The following is a 20,527-nucleotide window of genomic DNA, read 5'->3' on the forward strand; positions in this document are numbered from 1 at the left end:
CAATGGAGGGAGGAAGTGAGGGAGGGAGGTGGAAGAGAGAGAGGCTAAGTTGGAGGTTCAAGATGGAATGACGGCCTGAGGTCGGCCGCCAAGCCTTTTTTTTCGTGAGTTTGGCGGCTTTGCGGCTCGAGCCTCCGTCATCGTCCGCTTCTCTCTCCCTCTTTCTCCTCTCCGTCGTCTGGCTTTTATTTCCCCTCCTCCCAGTCCCTATTAATTGCACCATTTGGTGTCCTTAATACTATTTCTTTTACTACTCCTCCATGGTATAATCTCCATGTCGACTTCCTTTCCCGTTGCCTCCCCCTGAACGCCACCATGGGAGCTTCTCTGCTGCTCCCACTCCGGCGTCGGCCGTGGACTTGCAGGACCTGTCTGCTGCAGGCCCGTCGCTCGCTCGAGACGGCCGCCTCGCCGGCAACTCATCGCGCAGCCTTCGATTACCTTCCGAGTAAGAACGATGCCCAAAAGAAGTCTGATGACGACACCCTGCGCCGCGTCTTCGACTCGCAGCCGTTTTGGCGCGAATTCAGCCAGCGCAGTGCTGCCCACCTCAAACCCACCGGTCTGGTCCAGAATCAGTACCTGACCAGTCCCGATGGTTTCCGCGTCTTTGCGACCACCACCCTGCAGAAGTGCCAGGCCATCGTGGCCAAGGTGCTGGCCGGTACAACGCTGGAGGATTACCAGAGCATGGCCCGCGATCTCGATCGCCTCAGCGACCTGCTCTGTCGAGTCATCGACCTATCGGACTTTATCCGAGTCATCCATCCCGATCCGCGTGTGCAGGAGGCCGCGACGCAGGCGTACGCCCTCATGTTCGAGTATATGAACGTGCTCAACACCACCACCGGTCTCAACGACCAGCTGAAGAAGGCCGCCGCCAATCCCGAGGTTACGGCCCGTTGGTCCGACGAGGAGAAGATCGTCGCCCAGATCCTCATCAAGGACTTTTCCAACTCGGCCATTCACATGCCCCCGCATGCGCGACAGCGTTTCGTCAACTTGTCCAATGACATCAGCCAACTGGGAAATACCTTTGTCAACGCGGCCGAGCCGGCCAAGTCGCACGTGACCGTGAGCGCCAACAGCCTGCGCGGCCTCGACCCCATCCTCGTGCAGCAGATCAAGCGGTGGAACCGGACAGCCTCCGTGCCCAGCATGGGCCTGATCCCGCGCCTGGCGCTGCGGTCCGTCCACGACGAGGGCGTGCGGCGGGAGGTCTACTTGGCTACACGCACATCCAGCGCCCGCCAGATCCAGCGGCTCGAGCAGCTGCTGGCCAAGCGCGCCGAGCTGGCTCAACTCTCGGGCTACGACAGCTTCGCTCACATGACCCTGAGCGACAAGATGGCCAAGTCCCCTGAGGCGGTGTCCAACTTCCTGACCTCGCTGGTGGGCAGTAACCGGCCCTACGTGCAGGAAGAGCTGGCGCAGCTGCAGAGCATGAAGGGATCCGCCGGCCGCTTGCAACCGTGGGACCACGCCTACTATGTGCACCAACGGGTGCTGCAGTACTCGCAGTCGCGCCGGTCGCGGGAGCTCAGCGCGGTGCCCGAGTTCTTCTCCCTGGGAACGGTCATGCAGGGACTGTCGCGGCTGTTCGACCGGCTCTACGGCGTTCGGCTGGTGCCCCAGGAAACGGCTGCCGGAGAGACCTGGAACTCGGATGTGCGCCGATTGGACGTGGTCGACGAGGCGGACCGCCACATTGCTGTCATCTACTGTGACCTGTTCTCCCGCCCCAACAAGCACCCGAACCCGGCCCACTACACCCTGCGGTGCGCACGTGAGATCTCCGCGGAGGAGGTGGCCGAGTGCGCCACCACGATGGATGCCTCCGCTCACCCCAACGACGGCATGGCGACGGCCGTTGACCGGGACGCCAAGACACTCCGCCAGCTGCCCACAATCGCGCTGGTGTGCGACTTCCCCGAGCCGCCTGCGACAGGGACGGGCCGCCCGTCCCTGCTCAGCGAGCACAGTGTGCGTACTCTATTTCACGAAATGGGCCACGCGCTGCACTCCATTCTAGGACAGACGCGGCTGCAATCCATCTCGGGAACGAGATGCGCGACTGACTTTGCCGAGCTGCCGTCCGTGCTGATGGAACGGTTCGCGACCGCTCCGGAAGTGCTGGCGTTGTACGCCCGTCACTGGGAGACGGACGCCCCTCTGTCCGAGAGCATGATGCAGCACATGGAGAAGGACCGCACGGCGCACGGATCGATCTACGGCGCGATGGAGAACGAGTCGCAGATCCTGATGGCTCTGGTTGACCAGGCCTACCACTCCCTCCCTGCCGGCCAGGCCACTTCCATCGACAGCACCGCAGTGTTCCACCAGGTCTCTGCCGAGCACTGCACCCTCCCCGACCCGACCGATACTAAGCCCCCGACCTCCTGGCAGGGCTTCTTCGGCCATCTGCACGGCTACGGCGCAACCTACTACAGCTACATCTTCGACCGGGCGATCGCCAACAAGCTATGGGAGGACGTGTTCCAGCAGGGCAAGGCGGCAGTGGACCGACAAGCCGGCGAGCGGTACAAGAATGAAGTGCTGCGCTGGGGCGGTGGGCGCAACGGCTGGAACTGCGTGGCAGGCGTGCTGGGCAGCGCCCATCCCGCCAACGCGGATGGCCGACTTGTCGAAGGCGGCGACGAAGCCATGCGTGAAGTGGGTCGCTGGGGGTTGGGACGCGATGGAGTGTCCGAATAATTTCATTGGTCATGTGTATGTATACTACTTACTATCTTATGATACAAGTGACAATAGGCAATAGATATCCCTGTAAATGGTTAACCTTGATTTTATCTTTGTTTGTCTTACCTTAGCAATTAGATTTATCTTCACCGCACGACACAATCATACAATAGTAACACCGCCACCCGCCACGCGAGCCTAGCCTACAGTGGTATACCGGTATATAAACCGCCGTAGCACAAACGCAGCGCCAGTACCACTTCCATCCACACTCATCCACCGTTGTACTGCCTTCTGCATGTGAGATGGTTAAGTTATTAACCATGCCCTGCACATGCAAATAAAGGAGTGGGTGGGCGGGACGAATGAAACCAAGACAAACTGCAGCATACCAGCACCTACCATTGGCCGGATCGAAGCAAGGTGGTGGTGATACTCTTGCTTTGATCATGCCCGGTTTCCCTTGATTTAGGCATCTGTGATCATCCCTGCCGGGAGATCAACCTAGTTCTAGACTCCCCATCCTAGCCACTGGGAATACTGTGGAAGGTGCAGCAACTCAATATTGGCTAATATCACGAGGTGCAAATACTAGGAGTCTTGGTATTTGTTGCTTTGTGTTTTGCTTGGTGGCTGACTGGGCGTGACTCCTTGGATGAAATCTCAACTGACTACCACATTTTATCTTTCTTTCTTTCTTTCTTTCCTTCTTCCTTATCCCTTGATACTAACTTACTGCCTTCTTTTCTTTTATGTCTTCGTGCTTTCAACACAGCACATAGTTAGTTATTCTATCAAGCAAACAATACTTACTATTGATACTATCACAATCATAATCACAACAATGGCCACCGTCACCTTCGCTTCTCAACCTGGAGAAGAGAATCCCACCAACACCACCACCAAAACCAAGACTAAAACTACCACCCTCCGCCGCTGGCTCACCTTCTCAACCTCATCCCGTCCCTCCACCAACTCCTCCCCACGACCAAAACCACTCCGCAGACCTACCCCCAAACCCACCACATCCACAACCACAACCACAACCACATCTCGTCTATACAGACGCGTAACCCTCCCACGCCGATCCTCACGATCCAAAACCAAACCCAGAACTATATCTCCCAATGATGAACATACACCCATTTCCCTACTTACATCTATAAACACAGACGCGAACACAACTACACAGCCACCCCATCCAGTCGCAGATACAACAAACCCAACAACACCTCCACCCACAAGCCCAACATCAACAACAAGTAAGATCCGATCTCGCTCGCCCCTTTCCCCGCTGTCGCCCATAAGTCTCAACTTCAGCACGCTGTTCAATCTATCTCCGCGATCGAAGACGATCGAGGAATCTTCGTCGACGTACTCGTCATCGGCGAGCTCATCGGAAGTTCAGATCCCGCCGCCGACGGTCTCGCAGGAGCAGCTCACGAGTTCGTATGCGGAGTACTGCGAGGCGTTTACGGCGGGGTTGACGGAGGAGAGTTATTTGTATCAGGAGGGGGAAACGGGAAAGGGATGTCAGCCGGTGAAGGAGGTTGTGATTAAAGAGGAGAAGGAGAAGGAGGAAAGACAGGGGCGTTGTATGGAGGGTATAAAGGGAACGGAGGAAAAGGGAAAAGAAGGGGAGCAGGAGGAGAGGGCGATTCCTGGCAATGATGATCAGAGGGAGATTCTACATTGGTTACGGGAATCGGAGGATGAAGAGGGCAATGGGAATAGTGGCAGTGATGGTGATGATGTACCGCTCCGAATGTCTCCTCCCGCGAGGATCCTCACCCCTGCTCGATATGAACAGTCGCGTCGGGCGGCGAGACAGCCCCAGCGTGGGAAGCAGGAGAAGCAGGAGCACCACGAGGATCAGCAGCAGCAGCAGCAGCAGCGACATGCGTGGTGGACTGCACTCCGGGTGGGGTGGTCGCGCATGCGTCGCCGAAACACCAAGGCTGCCAACCCCGACTACAATTAGACTTATTCCACGCTGCACTGCATAAGACAAGAATCAATCAATAAATTCGTGCAACGTCGCTAGCCCAATGGGATCCCCAGAAATGGCCGCAAGGGATGTCGATGCACCCGTCGGTTGCAATCACAAGAAACGCGCACACAGGGGTATCCCGAGCATCTTATTACATACAGCCTATGCCGATACAACAAAGGAAAAATGCCGCGACAAAGGAAAATCTTCGTCCCCTCTCTCTTCTCATAGCCTCACCACTGGTCATGCAACATTCCATCACGAGGATCCCTCATCCGCACCCTGCTCCGACGCACTGCTCGCCTTCTCCGGCTGCGGCGTCGTCGACTGACTGGGTGGGTTAGGCGTGGCCCGGCGCGACATTTCCGCCAGTTCGCCTAGGATTCTGAGACACATATGTCAGTCAGCTGGGACTGTGAAAGCCGCAACAGGGTCAGGGGTCTTACCGTCGGTGTTCGTCATACCAGTCATCGTTGGACGTCCGGATATGCTTAAGCTGCTCCTGAATGCTTGCCATCTACCAGAAACCATGCCAGTCAGTAACCATGCCGGGTCAGGGAACGGGCCGTTGTCAGGTAAAGGGATGAAATTGGGGAAGTCCTGTAGTGGAGGACGAAGTTAAACGGGGCAGTCCCACCGTTCCCTGGATGGATGAGCCAAGATCCTCACCTTCCGCGGCCTCCTCCTTCTCGCCCGCCCAGCGGCTACCCTCCAGTCCGACCGATCCGCCCTGCGTATCCTTCTCGGCCTTCAATGCCGCCACTTCGGCCTCCAGCTCGCGCACCCGCTTGCGGTTGGCCGCAATCGACGAGTCCACCTCGCCCAGCTGGTTGAGGAGAGACATGTTCTTGTCAATCTGGCTGTTCAGATCGCGCTCGCCTTGCTCCAGCTTCTCCTCCATGGCACGGTTCTCCGTCTTGCACGCCTGGAGTTCACCAGACAGGGTCTCGTGCTGGCTCTTCAAATTCGACAATTCGTCCTTGGACGCGGCAAGTTGTTGCAGAACAGCTTCCAGTTCCGACTTGGCGCTCTCCGAAGCAGCAAGGGACTGCTCGAGCTCGGCCACCCGGCTGCTCACGGCCTGGTGTTGCTGCTCCAACTCGTTCTTCTCGGTAAGGATGGAAGAGAGATCGGCGTTGTGCTTGCCAGCCAGCTCCTTGGACTCCGCAGCAGACTGCTCCGCTTCGTTCAGCTTCTTCTCCAGATCCGCAATGGTCAGCTTCAGACTCTCAAGGACCGAAACATCTTGAGCGGCGGCGTGAGCTTCGGCCAGCTGGGCGTGGACCTCCGCAAGGGCAGCATCGTGAGTCTTTTGAAGTTCCTCAATCTTAGCCTGGTTGGTGGCCTCCAGGTCAGCCCGGAGACCAGAAAGCTTCTCCTCCTGAATGGTAAGGAGCTGTTCGATCGCCTTGCTGTGCTCAGCATCAGTTTCAGCGGACCGAGACGTCTGAAGGGATTGCAGTTCAGCCTGGAACTGGGCCTTGGCCTCTTCATGCTGCTGCTGAAGTTCGGCGATTTCCTTAGCACGGGTCTCGGTGTGCTCCGCAATCTCCTGGGCATGGCGCTGAAGGGCGGACCGGAGCTCGGCCTCAAGAGACTCAACATGCTCAGCATGCTTCGACTCCAGGTCGCGAAGGGTGGACATGGACGCCTCGTACTTGGCCTGTAGCTCGCCAAGCGCCTGCTCGTGGGAACCCGTGGCAGTGGTCTTGACATTCTCGAGAGCGACAGCGTGCTCAGCCTTCAGGGATTCGAGCGCCTGTGCATGCTGCTCGGCCACCACAGCGGCTTCCTTGGCCTTCTCCTCCAAGGACCTGAGTTGACTTTCCTGCTCAGCGTCCTTGGCCTTGGTCTTGTCCTCAAAGGCGTCCAGGCTCTGCTGCAGCGCCTCCGCCTGCCCTTGCTTGCTCTGGATCTCGTCTTGAAGAGACTTGATCTCGCCCTGTCCGGTGGAGAGCTGGGACTCCAGCGCACCGACCTTCTCCTTCAGCGACTCGATCTCCTGGATGGCAACGTCCTGAGCCGAGCTGTTGCCGTTTTCCAGAGCTTGGCGGGCCTCCGCGAGGTTTTGTTCGGTAGCCTCCAGTCTCTGGTGCAGAGCATGCATCTCCGCTTGGTGGGCGGCATCCAGCTCGGCGATCAACTCCTCCTTGTCCTCCGCAGCAGCAGACTCGGCCTCTTCAAGCTTCGCACGGAGTTCGTCGAGTTGCTGGGCGTGAGAGGTTCCAGCGGACTCAGCGGCCTCCTTGGCAGCGGCAAGTTCCTGTGCGTGAGCTGCCGCAGCAGCAGCCAGCGCCTCCTCATGAGTCGCCTTCAGCTGAGCAACTGCGGCCTCGTGAGATGCTTCGAGTTCCTTGACCTTGTCGCCAAGCCCGTTCTCAGCGGCCGCAGAAAGTGCTTGTTCGTGACTGGCCTTGAGATCCGCAATCGTGGCCTCGTGAGCGGCTTCAAGCTCCTTCTGCTTCTCGCCAACCTTGCTTTCGATCGCCGCAGTCAGTGCCTGTTCATGTTCAGCCTTAAGCTGAGCAATGGCGGCCTCGTGGGCACCTTCCAGCTCCTTAACCTTGTCGCCCAGTCCACTCTCAGCGGCCGCAGCGAGGGCTTGCTCATGGCTGGCTTTCAGTTCTGCAATTGCAGCCTCATGAGCCGCTTCAAGCTCCTTGACCTTGTCGCCAACCTTGCCCTCAACAGCGGTAGCCAGGGCCTCCTCATGCTCGGCCTTGAGCTGAGCAACAGCAGCCTCATGGGCGGCCTCCAGCTCCTTGGTCTTCTCTGCGATCTGGGCTTCCGCGTCCTGGCGGCCCTGCTCAAGTTCCACGTGCGCCTTCTCCAACGCGTCCTTGAGGTCGGCAATCTCCTGGTCTTTCTCGGCCAAGCGAGCGGCCGTCTCTTCGTTGCCTTCGCTGGTCGCAGAACCCGCAGCGGCAAGCTGGCTTTCGAGCGATGTCACCTTGTCCTCCAGGGCTAAGATGGCATGCTTGGCAGCCTCCTCTGCGGCCCGGATCTCCTGCTGCTTGGCCTGGTCCAACCGGTCCATCTCCATGTGCAGATTTTCGACCACCTGATCACGTCCATTGAGCTCGCGCTGGAGATCTTCCAGTTTCGCAAGGGTCTTGTCCAGATTGGCACTAGCCTCGGTCAGCTGGCCCTTCTGCACCTCAAGCTCGGCCTTCAAGGAGTCGACTTGCTCGGCATATCCGGCAGCTGCTGCCTTCTGCTCGGCAAGATCCTTCTCCAGCGCTTCCAGTTGGGCTTGGTGCGACTGCTTCAGTTCCTCCAGGGCCGCAGCAGTCTGGTCATCACCTTGAGCCGCAGCGGACTGGGCGGCGTCGTCCAACTCCTTGACGGACTTCTCCTCCAGCTCCTTGTGCTTCGCCTCGACATCCTCCAACTGGGCACGCAACGCCTGCAGCTGCTCCTGATGGACCGCGGTCAGCTGTTCAAGTTCGGCGGTATGCTGTTCCCGGAGCGCCTTGGTGGCCTCATCGACATTCTCGGAGGAATCGTTCGGGGCGAGAGACAGCTCGGTCAGTTTGAGGTTGACAGCGTCCAGATCCGCCTTGAGGCTGGTCACCGTGGCTTCGCTCTCCGCCAGCTTGGTCTGAAGCGACTGCAACTTCTCCGAGTCTTCCTCGGCACCCTTGGGCGCGGTGCTCAACCTCTTGGAGGCGGTCGTCGCCGGCCTCGTCACCGTCGACGTGGGTCTAGTGGTGGTACGAGTGGCGGTGGCGGAGGAGGAAGTGGTCGGACGGGAAGTCGAGGTGGTGGTAGCCGGCTTGGTCAAGGGCCGCACCGTGGAGGCCGTGCTCGGGCGAGTAGTAGATGTTCTCTTCTCCGCCGTAGTCGAGCCCGCAATGCTGGAACGTCGGTCCAGCGTGGACGTGGTGGGCTTGACGGGGGCTCTCGTGGCCGAGGTACCAACCAGCGACATGCGCTTGGCTGCTGTGCTGGAGATGCCACGTTTCTCATCTCCCGAGCTGGCTACCGACCGGTGGGACTTTTCGTCTGCGGAACTGCTGACCGAGGCGCGCGACCGATGGCCGGCTGTGGTGGTGGTGGTAGTGCTCAGGGGCCTGCGGACCGTCGTAGTGGTTGCGGGCCGGGTCGGAGGCTTGTTCAGGGTGCTGCCGTTGGTCGCGGCGGGGCGTGTGGTCGAAGTGGTAGTTCTGGAAGGACCGGACATGGAGGTGGGACGCTTCGTGGTGGTCGTTCCGGACAAGGGACGCCGAGTGCTGGTCGTGGAGGAGGGACTTTTCTTGACCGGAGAGGCCTTGACGTTCTCCTTGTCCTTGGAGACATCCGGGCTCGTGACGGGCTCCTCGCTCCCTGAGAGGATGGTCGAATCAACCGGAGTGGCAGGGGGCGCGATCTCCGGCTCCACCTCCGCAGGAGCAACGGGGGTGACAGGTTCCTCTGTGGACGCCATGCTGTGGAGAAGGAGTTCGTCTGAGATTGGTGTGCAGGAGGGCGGAAGGTTCGCAGCGTTCAGCGTTGTCAAAACTTAACGAGGCAGTCTAACGAATTGGGAGCGTCCACGTTAGCTGATCCGACCAGCAGAAGTAAAGATGTATGCAAGATCCCCAAGATGGAGGGGGCGGGGAGCTGTCGGTGCAAGAACAATGGATTTATTGCAATCATGCAAGAAAATGAGTAACAGGAAAAGGGGGCCAGAAGATGTAAACAAGGTCTCCTGAAGAGGGAAAAAAAGCACTTTCTGAAAGTTGGCCCCGTAGAGAGAAGCTGCGACGGAATAGCCGAGGCGGGTCTCCTTTTTTTTCTGGCAACTCCGCAGACCACGGCGCAACGGGGAGGATCACGCAACACAGGGCTGCTGGGGAGTCTCAATGGCAGAGGATGATGCAGAAAATAATTGCAGGCAGCTTGGGAGGTGGACGACTAAAAGGGTGGACAGGGAGGGGAGCAGAGAGGCACGGTGGCATGGTTCTTGCTGGACCCCGGAGAGGTGCAGATCAAAACAGTTGGGGTCAGTAGTTACTCACCAGGAACTGCCGGGAGGGAACCAGAAAACCAACGGGCGGGATTAGAAAAGGGGGTTAGCGGGGATGGGGATTAAAGAATTACAAAAAGTAAGTAGACAAGGAAAAGAGAAGAAGCAAGAGGGAAACAAAATACAGAGAGGTAAGATAGTAAGAGAGACACAACAAGAAGATGGGAGGAGGAATGAGGGGGGGGAAAGAAGAGGAGAGGAAGAGGAGAAAGGGGAGTAAAGTAGTAGTAGTAGTAAGTTCTCTCTAGTAAATTTTGGGAGGGAAAAGGGAAGAGAGTCGAACAGGAGGAGGTGCTGAGGAGGGGGAGGGAAAGGCGGAACGAAGGGAAAGAAGATGGGATGAATGCCTGATTGGCCTCAGGCATGGGGAGAGCGGTCGGCGGTCAGGAGGTCAACAACTTCTTCGTTTGTTTCTAGACACTCTGGCGGGTCAGTCAGTTGATTCCCACTCACTATCTCGGGTCTATCGAATCTACCATCGAATCCGTCTCGCGTTCAGACCACAACAACGCTGCCTCCTTCCTACTTCCTGCTGGCCACGGTTGGCGTCACTCCCAGCTGGGTTCATCCCATGGTTGTCATTGCTGGGGTTTCCGCGTGTTGTCCCCCTGCCCCCGCCCCCCCCCCTAAACCGTCCGTAGGATAAACAATGCCCGTTGTTGGTTCCATGGTTCCGTCCACGGACTAGAATGAACAATCACATCCCACTTTCAATCATGCAATAAGAGTACCCGGGCAGTAATGGCTAAGACTGATACTTAAGACTAAAGAATGGGAGAAATCACACAAAAATTCAGGGTATATGACACGACTGCGCTCAACGAAATCATTACGGCAGCCAGAATAAATAAATATATTTTCCTCATCACTCAACCACATTCAGCAACCACCCCCAATCCCATTGTTCTTCTTTCGTCCGTGCCATTTCCCGGATTATCGGGAGCATTTGGTAATACAGTTTCTCGCTTTGTTTGCGCACCTCCCTCTCCCCGCGTTGGCCAATGCCATCTTGGTAGAACTCACAGATTCGACGGTAGCGGTCCGGGCCTAGATGCATCCAGTGAGCATGCCGTGCCGCCGACTTCTCTTTTTCCAAGTAGGAGCACTTACCCTGGAACTGTTGCAAGCCCTCGATAAGAGCGAGTTCCTGGTCTTTCGTCCAAGTCCGTGGTTGATGTGTCGGGTTCGGGGGTCTGGACTGACCCTTCTGAGTCGATTTTTTCGGCGCCTTCGCGTGCCGGTCAGCCTCCACATCTTCCCGTCGGTGGCGCTTCTGCAGGCGACCATTTTCTAACGAGTCGAGGAGCCGCTGCAGGGGCAGACGCAACCCCGGGCTGACGGCCCGGCACGCCACATAATGTCCTCGGACAAGACCGCGGATCTGATCACACCGCCGGAGCAGTACTCTCATGGCATGCTGGAGATGCCCGTATGCTTCCGGGAAGAGTCGATGATCCATGGAGTAGGCTTGAAAGCAGACGAGAACCAGCCGCACTAACAGCGGGATCATCTGGGCGTCGAACACTTCCACCAGTGCTCCGCCTTTCGCTCCATCCCCTTGAGTCGAGAGTGTGTAGGCCTCTTCTAGGTGACGGCGTCCTTGTTTGTCAACCTGGTCAAGCGACGCGCTGCAGTTACGCACGTCATAGTCTGACGGCCCAGTGTCAGATGCCAAGTTCTCGATAATATCTTTGTAGACTTGGATTAGGGATGACAATTCACGCTTCAGCGACTCAAAGCCAAAGTCAATTAGGTCGACATTGGAAGCTATGTTCCGAGGATGCATGCTCTGGACAAGCTTGTTCCAATTGGAGCGCTGGCCGTCGAGTTCAGAGGCTTCCTTGAACCATGCACTATCTTCCGGGCGTTCAGGCCTATGGCTACGCTCATCAAAGTTGTCTTGGGCAGGTTCGTCCTGTGTGGCAATCCGGGTTGTGGCCCGCTGCAGAACGGCAGGCCTTCCTTGGGAGGCAGGTTCCGTAGCATGTTGCGCCCCATCATGGTTTGCGCCATGGGAGTGCTGGGTGCCCTCAGCTGGACTCTTTCTGACAACCCGGGAATTGGCCTGCTGACGAACTCCGGTAGTTTGTCGTCCGGGCTGTATCTCCCTATTTTCGGTCGTACCTTGTGAGCTCGTAATTGAGTGTCTTCGTTTCGTGGATTGCCGCGGTGGGTCTGAGACCTGCGGACTTGCTTCCGCAGAATGATGCTGAAAGTCATCCTCGGATGAGGTAGGCTCGGGAGAAGGCACCGATGACGAGGACGCCTCTGAAGGTTGGTATGGCGGGTCTTCGTCCTGTGTGGTGCCGGCATCATTGACTTCTTGGTCTGGTATACGCGTTTTATCATCCCTCAAAGACCCGCCCATTCGGTGATCCCCCGTTGCTGAAGCCTTGGATGATAAAGGCGTTGTTGTAGTTATTTCAACCGCAATTGTGGGTAATCGCCCTGCCGAGGAAGCATCACTGCGGCTGCAGTCTCGCCTATTGGCGGGCTGTTCAGGTGCATCTCTCCACTGTTCGCTGCTTGTATCTTCAATTAATTCGGTTGAGATTGGTTCAGAAGCTGCTATGTCCCTGACAGGTTGTGTATTGAGTTTACGACCAGGAGTCTCATGGCTGGAGGATGGCGATGAGCTAGGCCGGTCGATAGATGGCTGGGTACGCTCATCAATATTCGAGAAAAGTTCTACTTCTGATGCCAGATCTTCGCCATCAAGCATCTCTTGGTCACTCTGGGATGAGATATCATTGTCTTCATCATCATGTTCAGCGTCGCTTAAAGAGTAGTCTTCGGTTTCAGTCTTAGTACTTGTGTGTGGGGGAATCATATGAGTGCCATCTCCGAAACCGTCTTCGGCCTGTTTTGTAGATCGCTCCTCACCTGGCTCATCTGACTGATCGCCAGACTCGTGCTCTAGTTCTGGGCTTCCAGGAGGCTGCAGCATTTGATCGCTTTCATACCGAGTGGATCCACCAGGCACGGGTTCCGAGAACCTTAATGACCGACGCGGAGTGACCACTTCAGTTTCGTGGGCGTATCTGGGCTTCGGGGGGACAGTCCGAGGGAATAGACCAAAACCATCATTCATGTCCGCAGCATCTCTCTTGCCAGAGTACGTGAGCCGACGCGAGGGATGCGGCGTGGCGGGACCGGGTCGATTTGCCCGAGACGGAGGGTTTTGTATGTTACCCATGAGGCCATTCAAGAGGTCGACCGCCTGCAGGGTGGAATCGCGCTTCCTCCTCCGCTGCACAGAACGCGGTGAGTCCGACATCTTGAAACCCCATCAAATTCAAGGAACAGAAGCAAAGTAAAGCATACCCGCTCCCCCAGCAAACAGAAAACAATGAGTGGACCTGTCAAGCCCGTCGGGGATCAGGGACGGCGGCGAAGGAGCTGGTTGGTGGGAAGCTAGAACGCGAGGTGCTTCCCGTGATCGGCGGGCGTCATCACTTGCCCGCCTTATCGATAAGGCCCCGCTGCCAGATTGCCAGCCAACCTTCCTCCATCTTCTCCCCACCATCCTTCGTTTCCCTTTTCTTTCCGTCTGCTTCAACACTCATTTAAATACCATCTATCCAATTATTTTCGCACACACTTAGCGACACTATGGCCGCGGACGTCCCTTCAGTCCGTGTGTTGCCCACCCTCGACCCCGCGGTGGGGCACACGTTCGCCGCGCCCACCAAACGCATCCACGAGCACAGCGATGTCTCCGAATTCTTGTGTTCTAAAGCTTATGTGGACATTATGACATTCCTCCTCCAGCTAAATCGGTCAATGTTTCCTGCCAAGCTAGAGGATGGACGCGTTCAGACTTGGCCCTTGAATTCTGATGCTGTGGAATACTCCGCACCGGTTCGCCAACTTCAGCAGCTGCTCTCTAAGCTAGAAGCAATTCTCGAGGAAGCTCCCCCCGATAAGGGACCCCGTAGATTCGGAAATATCAGATTCCGCAGATGGTACGAGATTGTTGAAAGTCGTGTCTCCAGCCTCCTGGAGGAGTGTCTCTCTCCAGAGGTCCTCAATCGGAAATCAGCAGAACCCGAGGGGCCTACGGCGGCAGCAGAGCTCAAGGCATACTTCTTGGGAAGCTGGGGGAGTCCTCAACGTCTAGACTATGGTACTGGCCATGAATTGAGCTTTCTGGCGTTTTTGGCTGGACTTTGGAAGTTGCACGGATTCCCGCAGAGCACTTTTGGTGTCGAGGAGAGAGCCATTGTCTTAGGCGTCATTCAACCGTGAGTATCTCTAGCCTCTGTTTGAATTCATACTGATGATTGCTAGGTACCTTGAGCTAGTGCGGACAATTATCAAAACATATACCTTGGAACCGGCCGGTTCCCACGGCGTGTGGGGACTGGATGATCACTCTTTCATTCCCTATATCCTCGGCTCAGCGCAGTTTGCTCCAGCTATATCGGAAACAGATCGAGTGCCAGAAGAGGGTTCTTTGCCGGATGCGCCTGACCCGACGGGTGTTGCTAAGGTGAATGTTGTGGAACGGGAACGACGTGGAAATCTTTACTTTTCTGCCATCGGCTTCATCTACGATGTGAAGAAGGGCCCGTTCTGGGAACATAGCCCAATGCTCTACGATATCTCTGGCATCAAGACCGGCTGGGCCAAGATCAACAAGGTATTTGTGGCACAGACGGAGTGGTAACGTCGTACACTAACTGCCGACAGGGCATGATCAAAATGTACAACGCGGAAGTGCTATCTAAATTTCCCGTCGTACAGCACTTCCCTTTCGGCTCTTTGTTCAGCTGGGACCGCGATCCAAACGCCATACCCCAGCCATCTACCGTCCACACCTCATCTGCGCCACAGCCTCGACAAACCGAAGCTCCCCAAGTCTCCGGACCAGGAACCAAAGCCCCATGGGCCACATCGCAAGCTGTCCCTCCCACCAGCGGAACTGCCGCACCCTGGGCAACAGCACGAGGCCCGACCAGAGGTCCAACTCTGCCCGACACCTCCCGGCTACCGTCCGGCCCAATGGCCCCGACCAGGGCTCCATGGGCAAATGCAGCTCCAGGGCCGGCTGCTGGTGCTGCTGACCCCCAAGGGGACATAACGACCAAGGCACCCTGGGCTAAATGACCTAGTACTTCTGCTTGATCGATCTTTATCTGTACTTATACCCTTGCACAATATCAGTTGCATACGATAAGTGAATCGTAAATTGTCGACACGCCTTCTATGCCATAACTCCAAACCCCGGGGTATCATCCGTTTATAAAACCAACGCAACGCCTCGTAGACATGCAAAGAACCACCGGACACACACTCACTCCGAATCCGACGCATAGCTCACCAACCCAAGCGTCGGACGAGCTGTCTCTTCCGTCTCCCCAACACTCTTCTCCACCTCCGAGCCAGTCTCACCACTATCCTTCCCATCATCCGCCTTACTCCCAGAGACAATCTTCCTCCTCTTCACCTCAGGCCTCCAGGCACCGGAATCACTGCTCAAAAACGGATCCACAGCAGCCCTTGTATTTCCCCTCAACTCACTCCGAAAAGCAGCCTTCCGATCCTCAAGCACCTCCTTAGCCTTCATCCTCTTCCCCTCCTTCTTTCCCCCGTCAACACGCGCCTCCTCCCCAAACAGCGGCTTGATCCTCGCCCTCCGCCCATCCACCCCACTCCCGGTCTCCCCAAAATCCACCATCCCCGCCCTTACCCGATCACTCTCAATCTCATCGACAACCTCAATCCCCAAACTCAACTTATCCTTCAACTTCTCCCTCTCCTCCTCCTTCTTCTCCAACCCCTTCCTCTCCGCCCGAAACACTCTCCTAATCCTCCGACTCTTCTCATACGGATCCTCCCAATCCCTCGCCTGTCTTCTCTGCAACTCCAAAATCCGATCCCGTTTCTCCTCCCCGCGCTTCTTATCCACCACCTTCCCCTCTAACCTCTCCAACGCATCCATCTTCCCTTTATCATCCCCGGTGATTATCTCCCCCACTTTCCTCCCCTCCTCATCAACCCCGTAATCCCTCCTCCGTGCCCCGGAAATAACCACATACTCCGTGTTCTTCGGGTCCGTGTGTATCTCGATCCACCCGCCACAGGCGCCGTGCTTCATTCGGAAACTGTAGATGGGCGTGCTGTAGTAATTCCCTATCTTCTTCTTCTCCGCGTTGAAGCGCACCCCCTGCCCGATGATGGTTTCGTGTGGTTGGCATGTCGTGCACCAGATCGCGAAGGGCATCTCGAAGCGGACGGTTAGGGCGCCCGTGGATTGTAGGTTGCGTGCGCGGGAGCCGAGTGGGTGTTTGTTGTGGAGTTTGTTGCCCGTGGTTAGGCCTTCGAGGTCCGGGGGGACGTAGCGTCCCATGTCTGGTGGGGGTAAGTAATTGATGTAGATGGTTGGGAGGTGGGGAGGGGAGGGGAGGGGACGTACTGAAGCCTTGCATTTTGGGCGGATGGGAGTGTGTATCGTAGGGTGTGGTGGTAGGGAGGGTATAGTGATGGTGCTTGGCGAGCCAGCGCGGCGGCGGCGGTTTGGAGTTTGGATGTGATGATAAGGTTGATGCGATGCGATGCGATGCGATGCGCTGGATGTCCGATAGTGGAGTTGTGCGGATGAGTCAGCTGTATAGCAGATGTGCATAACTTGCTCCGGGTTTCAACGTCACCTCTCGGATTTCAGCACCGAAAAGCCATGGTTTGCGAGACTAGTCAAAGGCCTCTAGCTCTGTTTTTTTACCACTAATTAAAGGAAATTTGTGCAGAGCTCATATGAAGAAACCGGGTTAGATGGAATTTATGTGGGTCTGTCCCAGCCTTCATTGATGACCAAATGAAGATATATATATCTTAGGAACCACGCCTTATGCCCATTGGTAGTTTCAAATTATATCATCGTAGACGTTTCTCAATGCATCCCGCACGTGTCCTTGAGTTCCTCCAAGGCGATCTGCACCTTCTTTCCGTCACACTATGAGCAAGTGATCTAGTGTAGGCCCTGAGTGGCTAATGAGTGGGCGTATGAGTTTATTCTCGGTGTAGCAATACCCTACCTTGACATCCTTGACTGCGAGGGACTATTCCCATCTTGTCGGGTCTTTCATGTGCAGTTGTTGTATTGAGATGGAAAGCCAGACATAGCCGGTGTCAAAGCCGAAGTCCAGAAAGGCAAAAGGTGCTGGCTTTTCTACTGCCAACTTTACTCACCTTCTGTTGGAGCGTTCATTATGGTGTTGCTATTCAATATACGATCAAGTGCACAATTATGCACTTTAGTTGGGCCGAAGTCAGACATTCATCGAGTGATTACACATGCATTAGCGTGCACTCTAGTGTAGTTCCGACCGTCTACCATTATCGATGTTTCCAGGAAAAGTAGTATATGCTAGGGGCTAGCTGGGACGCAGATGTTAAGTGTAAGCTGAGTGGAACACAAGAAGTATTTCGGCCCTCCATGTCCAGGTTGAGGCTGTCAATTCTGTGTCTTGCGGTTCACCTCGAGGCTTCCTGAGCAACGCAAGGAGGGATCGTCACGCTAAGCCCCGCCTCCGCCCTCCCTCCAAGCCTAATAGAGTAAACCACAAGGCTGCCTAGCGCTTCACAAACGAATATGAAAGGGCATCCTTCCATTCCACTTTCTATTCTGCTGTAATTCGTGACACAGAATGGCAGGTTCCATCCAGAACATAGTGGCAACTCCACTACATGCCGTTGCCGAGTCTAACATTGCTCTGGCCCATCTGAACTTTGATTTTTCATTGGTCAAAGTCGAAGCGCCTGCCGAACTCCAACCCGTGGGAAAACAGCTTTCTCAAGCCCGGCGACAGTCCGCAGAAGATGGTTCATTTCATATTCTGGCCCGACGCCTGGGTGTGTTATTTGACGATGTTCTGCCAGACGTGCCTGTCTTATTGGAGGCTTATGGGACTCGTGCTAGTGAAATTGCCCAGGAGACTTCCCAAAGATTACACCAGCCGAAGAATATTGTAAACGGGTTCTTTGGCACTCATCTAGGCATTGATAGCACGACCATATGGGCTAGTGCAACGAGTGGAAGGTCTGTGCTTCGCATTCATCTCCTTGCCTGTTTTCTGGCCCGTATCTGGACTCATCAAGAGGCAACGGGGGTTTGGAAAGAAATTGTGACTCATCGCCAGGCAATCATCAGAAAACAAGCCCAGTCATCTGAGATTGTGGATAACTACTTGGCGCAATTAGCTGCCGCCCATGAGGTTGATGAAGCGCTATTAGCAAGCTGGGATTCCAGTGCACGGGCGTGGTTACAAATTGCAGACCAAGCGAAAAAGAAAGAGCAGATCCAAGTTCAGTTGATCGTCAACAACCGTTCAGTGGCAGTAAAGGACCAAGAAGCTTCGGATGATAAGCCATCTACAAAGCCAAACAGCTATGACAGTGTTCTGTATAATTTCAACCGCGCCCTGATTGCGATGGAAAGCCTGATCAAAGGGCAACCCCAAAGAATCACAGACGGCGGAATCATGCTTGCCTTAACCTCGTGGCATCTCTATCCAGATCTGGTTATACTTACATCAAGTACCAAGGAAATATTTCAGAAAGACGGACTGGTCAAAGAAGGTGGAATAGTCACGATTGCAATCGCTCCTCAAACTGGCCCTCGTGCAGATGGGGTATATTGGTCTTTGCCACTAGCAAGCCTTCGTTACTACGGCACTGTTAGACGAGAACGATCCACTATGCATGACTCAAGAATCTCAGTGGAGCAACTACAAGCCTTAGCACTTGGTGCCTCTTTGGGCTCCTATGATGGTGCAGTTCCTGCTGCCAAGTTCATAGGGTCACTCTGGAAGCTCTTTTACCAGATATACCGACTAAGAATGTACCAGATCGCCGAGAGACCGCTGGAGCTTCCCGAAGACTTATCACGGTATAGTGTGGTCGATCTTATCGTGGATGATCCGGAGTCGCTCAGGGCAATAATGAAACTGCTACAGCTGATATTCTCCCTCAAGGGTGGCATAGAATTGCTGCTGTCGGATGATTCCGAGGAAAGACAAATCGCAATGCAACTCATGCGATACGGCGCCAACTATGGGAGGTCATGGATTGGAAATGATGGGAACTCATCATCGGCGTTCCTTGGTCTAACAAACTTGCAATCCCTGCTCGGAACGATTCGATACTCAGGTGAAAGAATCAATATTCTTCGCACACTATGCTCCAAGTATCAGCTCGACCCGTCTGATTATGTGATTCGCTTCCGAACTCGGCACAACTCGTGGGCCTTTTCGCCTATATCATCTAACCATCCCGTGGGTGTTCATGGTGGTATGAAAAGGAAGCGGAATGAATATGAATCATCCGATGCAGAAATCATTGAGTGTGTCCAGGTCCCACCAGGAGAGGACTGGATTTGCATCGCTACCCTAGCGACATCGAGGGGACATGCTGTTCAAACCGGCGCACCTGGGGCTTTCGAGGATATATTTGCCGAACTTATGGAAGATAATCCGCAGACCAGAGAGTCAGTTCTGTTTGACTTTGCGTTTGGGGATCATAATCTAGCAGCTGTTTATAGAAGGCGAACCAGCCAGTCATCATCCCGGAATGAGACATTCTCGAGCATAGTTCCGCTGTCATTGGTCCAAGATCTCCTTGACAGGAATGTTGTGATGCCTGAAAAGGTGGTTGAATGCATATTGGACCAATTCGGATCAACGCAAGCTCTGCATGAGAACTCACTTCTCGCTCTTGGAAGAGTAATAGATTACTACAAACGCTACTTGCCTCAGGCTACGGTATCCATGAGTGTTATAAAGAGCCCTATGACCTCGTGGAAATGGGTTCCATCCTTGCTCCACCCGCTTGATCTATCAGCTTCTCTCGCCACGCAGCAGGCTCGCGAAGGATCTGTTCCTGACTCCGTTTATTTAAGTTTATTGTCTCGGCAACACGCATTTGCAGCCATCCTCCAGTTCGAATCCGGTACAATCAGCCTGGATACATTAGACCTCACAGCAGTGTTCGCAATATCCAGTGGCAACTCGCTTTTCATCGCGAAGCAATTACTATACGATCCAATCCCGCAAGATAGAATCGAGTCCCATGCTGTTTCCCACGTCATCGGTAACATTGGAAAACCAGGTATTGCTCTCTTGGTTTCCCCACCCGAGTTGGAGATTCGAGAACACACACTTGAGCGGTGGCGCCTTGTCAACCATCATCCATTTGATGGAAACCCAGTGGGTGGAAAATTCGATGGTACATCGCTTCATTTGTCATTTACTGGATGGGATGGGCCTGTGAGCTTGGACTCTACCAGTTACAGAACCATGGAAGCCTACTATCTTCAAACAACCATCTCCGTCAATGATGGCGGGGAGTGGGTGGGAGATGTGGATATCCTCCAAGGACTAACGGATGTTCAGTTCCTAGTGTATCCTTTCTCAAGGGGATCGTGTAATCACGATCCTAGCTTCAGAGCAGCAGCGATAGAAATGGTGTCCATCGACTGTTGGGAGGAGATTCTAGATCCCCCTGATGGTGTCCTCGTGCTCCGTTCAACACCGGTAGCACCTGACGGTTCTGAAAGATGGCAGTGGATGGTTCGATTAGCCGCAATAAGCATGGCTTCCTCGAGAAAATTCAAATGCTTCTGTTTGCCTCTCGATAGAGACATTTGTTGGACTTGCGTTGTTAGATATCTTGGCGTCGACGGAGAAAAGAAACTTGTCGTTTACTAAGTACGAGACTTGATGCATATATATAAAGAAAGCCAGATTGGTGGCTCGGATAATGAACATATGAGGTAATTCGGACAAGAAATCGAAGTTTTTGGGATTCTAGTATGATATGTAAGCTTCACT

General features: G+C 55.0%; 7 protein-coding genes across 7 annotated transcripts; 4 read left to right on the plus strand and 3 right to left on the minus strand.

Moving 5' to 3' along the window:
* Positions 1-315: 315 nt before the first annotated feature.
* An11g05710 (uncharacterized protein) lies at positions 316-2,715 on the plus strand (the record flags this gene model as incomplete). Its single annotated transcript, XM_001394520.3, has 1 exon — positions 316-2,715. The coding sequence occupies one exon, from the start codon at positions 316-318 to the stop codon at positions 2,713-2,715; it is 2,400 nt and encodes a 799-aa protein (XP_001394557.1).
* Positions 2,716-3,544: 829 nt separating this feature from the next.
* On the plus strand, positions 3,545-5,021 carry An11g05720 (hypothetical protein; the record flags this gene model as incomplete). The annotated part of the gene is made up of 2 exons (XM_059750294.1): positions 3,545-4,621; positions 4,713-5,021. The coding sequence occupies 2 exons, from the start codon at positions 3,545-3,547 to the stop codon at positions 5,019-5,021; spliced, it is 1,386 nt and encodes a 461-aa protein (XP_059601617.1).
* Positions 5,022-5,261: 240 nt separating this feature from the next.
* On the minus strand, positions 5,262-9,116 carry An11g05730 (uncharacterized protein; the record flags this gene model as incomplete). Its single annotated transcript, XM_059750295.1, has 1 exon — positions 5,262-9,116. One exon carries the CDS (start codon positions 9,114-9,116, stop codon positions 5,262-5,264), a length of 3,855 nt encoding a protein of 1,284 aa, XP_059601618.1.
* A 1,054-nt stretch (positions 9,117-10,170) lies between these two features.
* Positions 10,171-13,224, minus strand: An11g05740 (uncharacterized protein; the record flags this gene model as incomplete). Its single annotated transcript, XM_001394523.3, has 3 exons — positions 10,171-10,306; positions 10,589-12,940; positions 13,058-13,224. 3 exons carry the CDS (start codon positions 13,222-13,224, stop codon positions 10,171-10,173), a joined length of 2,655 nt encoding a protein of 884 aa, XP_001394560.3.
* An 86-nt stretch (positions 13,225-13,310) lies between these two features.
* Positions 13,311-14,807, plus strand: An11g05750 (uncharacterized protein; the record flags this gene model as incomplete). The annotated part of the gene is made up of 3 exons (XM_001394524.1): positions 13,311-13,942; positions 13,989-14,340; positions 14,391-14,807. 3 exons carry the CDS (start codon positions 13,311-13,313, stop codon positions 14,805-14,807), a joined length of 1,401 nt encoding a protein of 466 aa, XP_001394561.1.
* Positions 14,808-14,994: 187 nt separating this feature from the next.
* On the minus strand, positions 14,995-16,050 carry An11g05760 (uncharacterized protein; the record flags this gene model as incomplete). The annotated part of the gene is made up of 1 exon (XM_001394525.3): positions 14,995-16,050. The coding sequence occupies one exon, from the start codon at positions 16,048-16,050 to the stop codon at positions 14,995-14,997; it is 1,056 nt and encodes a 351-aa protein (XP_001394562.3).
* Positions 16,051-17,347: 1,297 nt separating this feature from the next.
* On the plus strand, positions 17,348-20,404 carry An11g05770 (hypothetical protein; the record flags this gene model as incomplete). Its single annotated transcript, XM_059750296.1, has 1 exon — positions 17,348-20,404. One exon carries the CDS (start codon positions 17,348-17,350, stop codon positions 20,402-20,404), a length of 3,057 nt encoding a protein of 1,018 aa, XP_059601619.1.
* Between the last annotated feature and the right edge of the window lie 123 nt (positions 20,405-20,527).

The sequence above is a fragment of the Aspergillus niger genome (genome assembly GCF_000002855.4).
Source record: "Aspergillus niger supercontig An11".
Classification (NCBI taxonomy): domain Eukaryota; kingdom Fungi; phylum Ascomycota; class Eurotiomycetes; order Eurotiales; family Aspergillaceae; genus Aspergillus; species Aspergillus niger.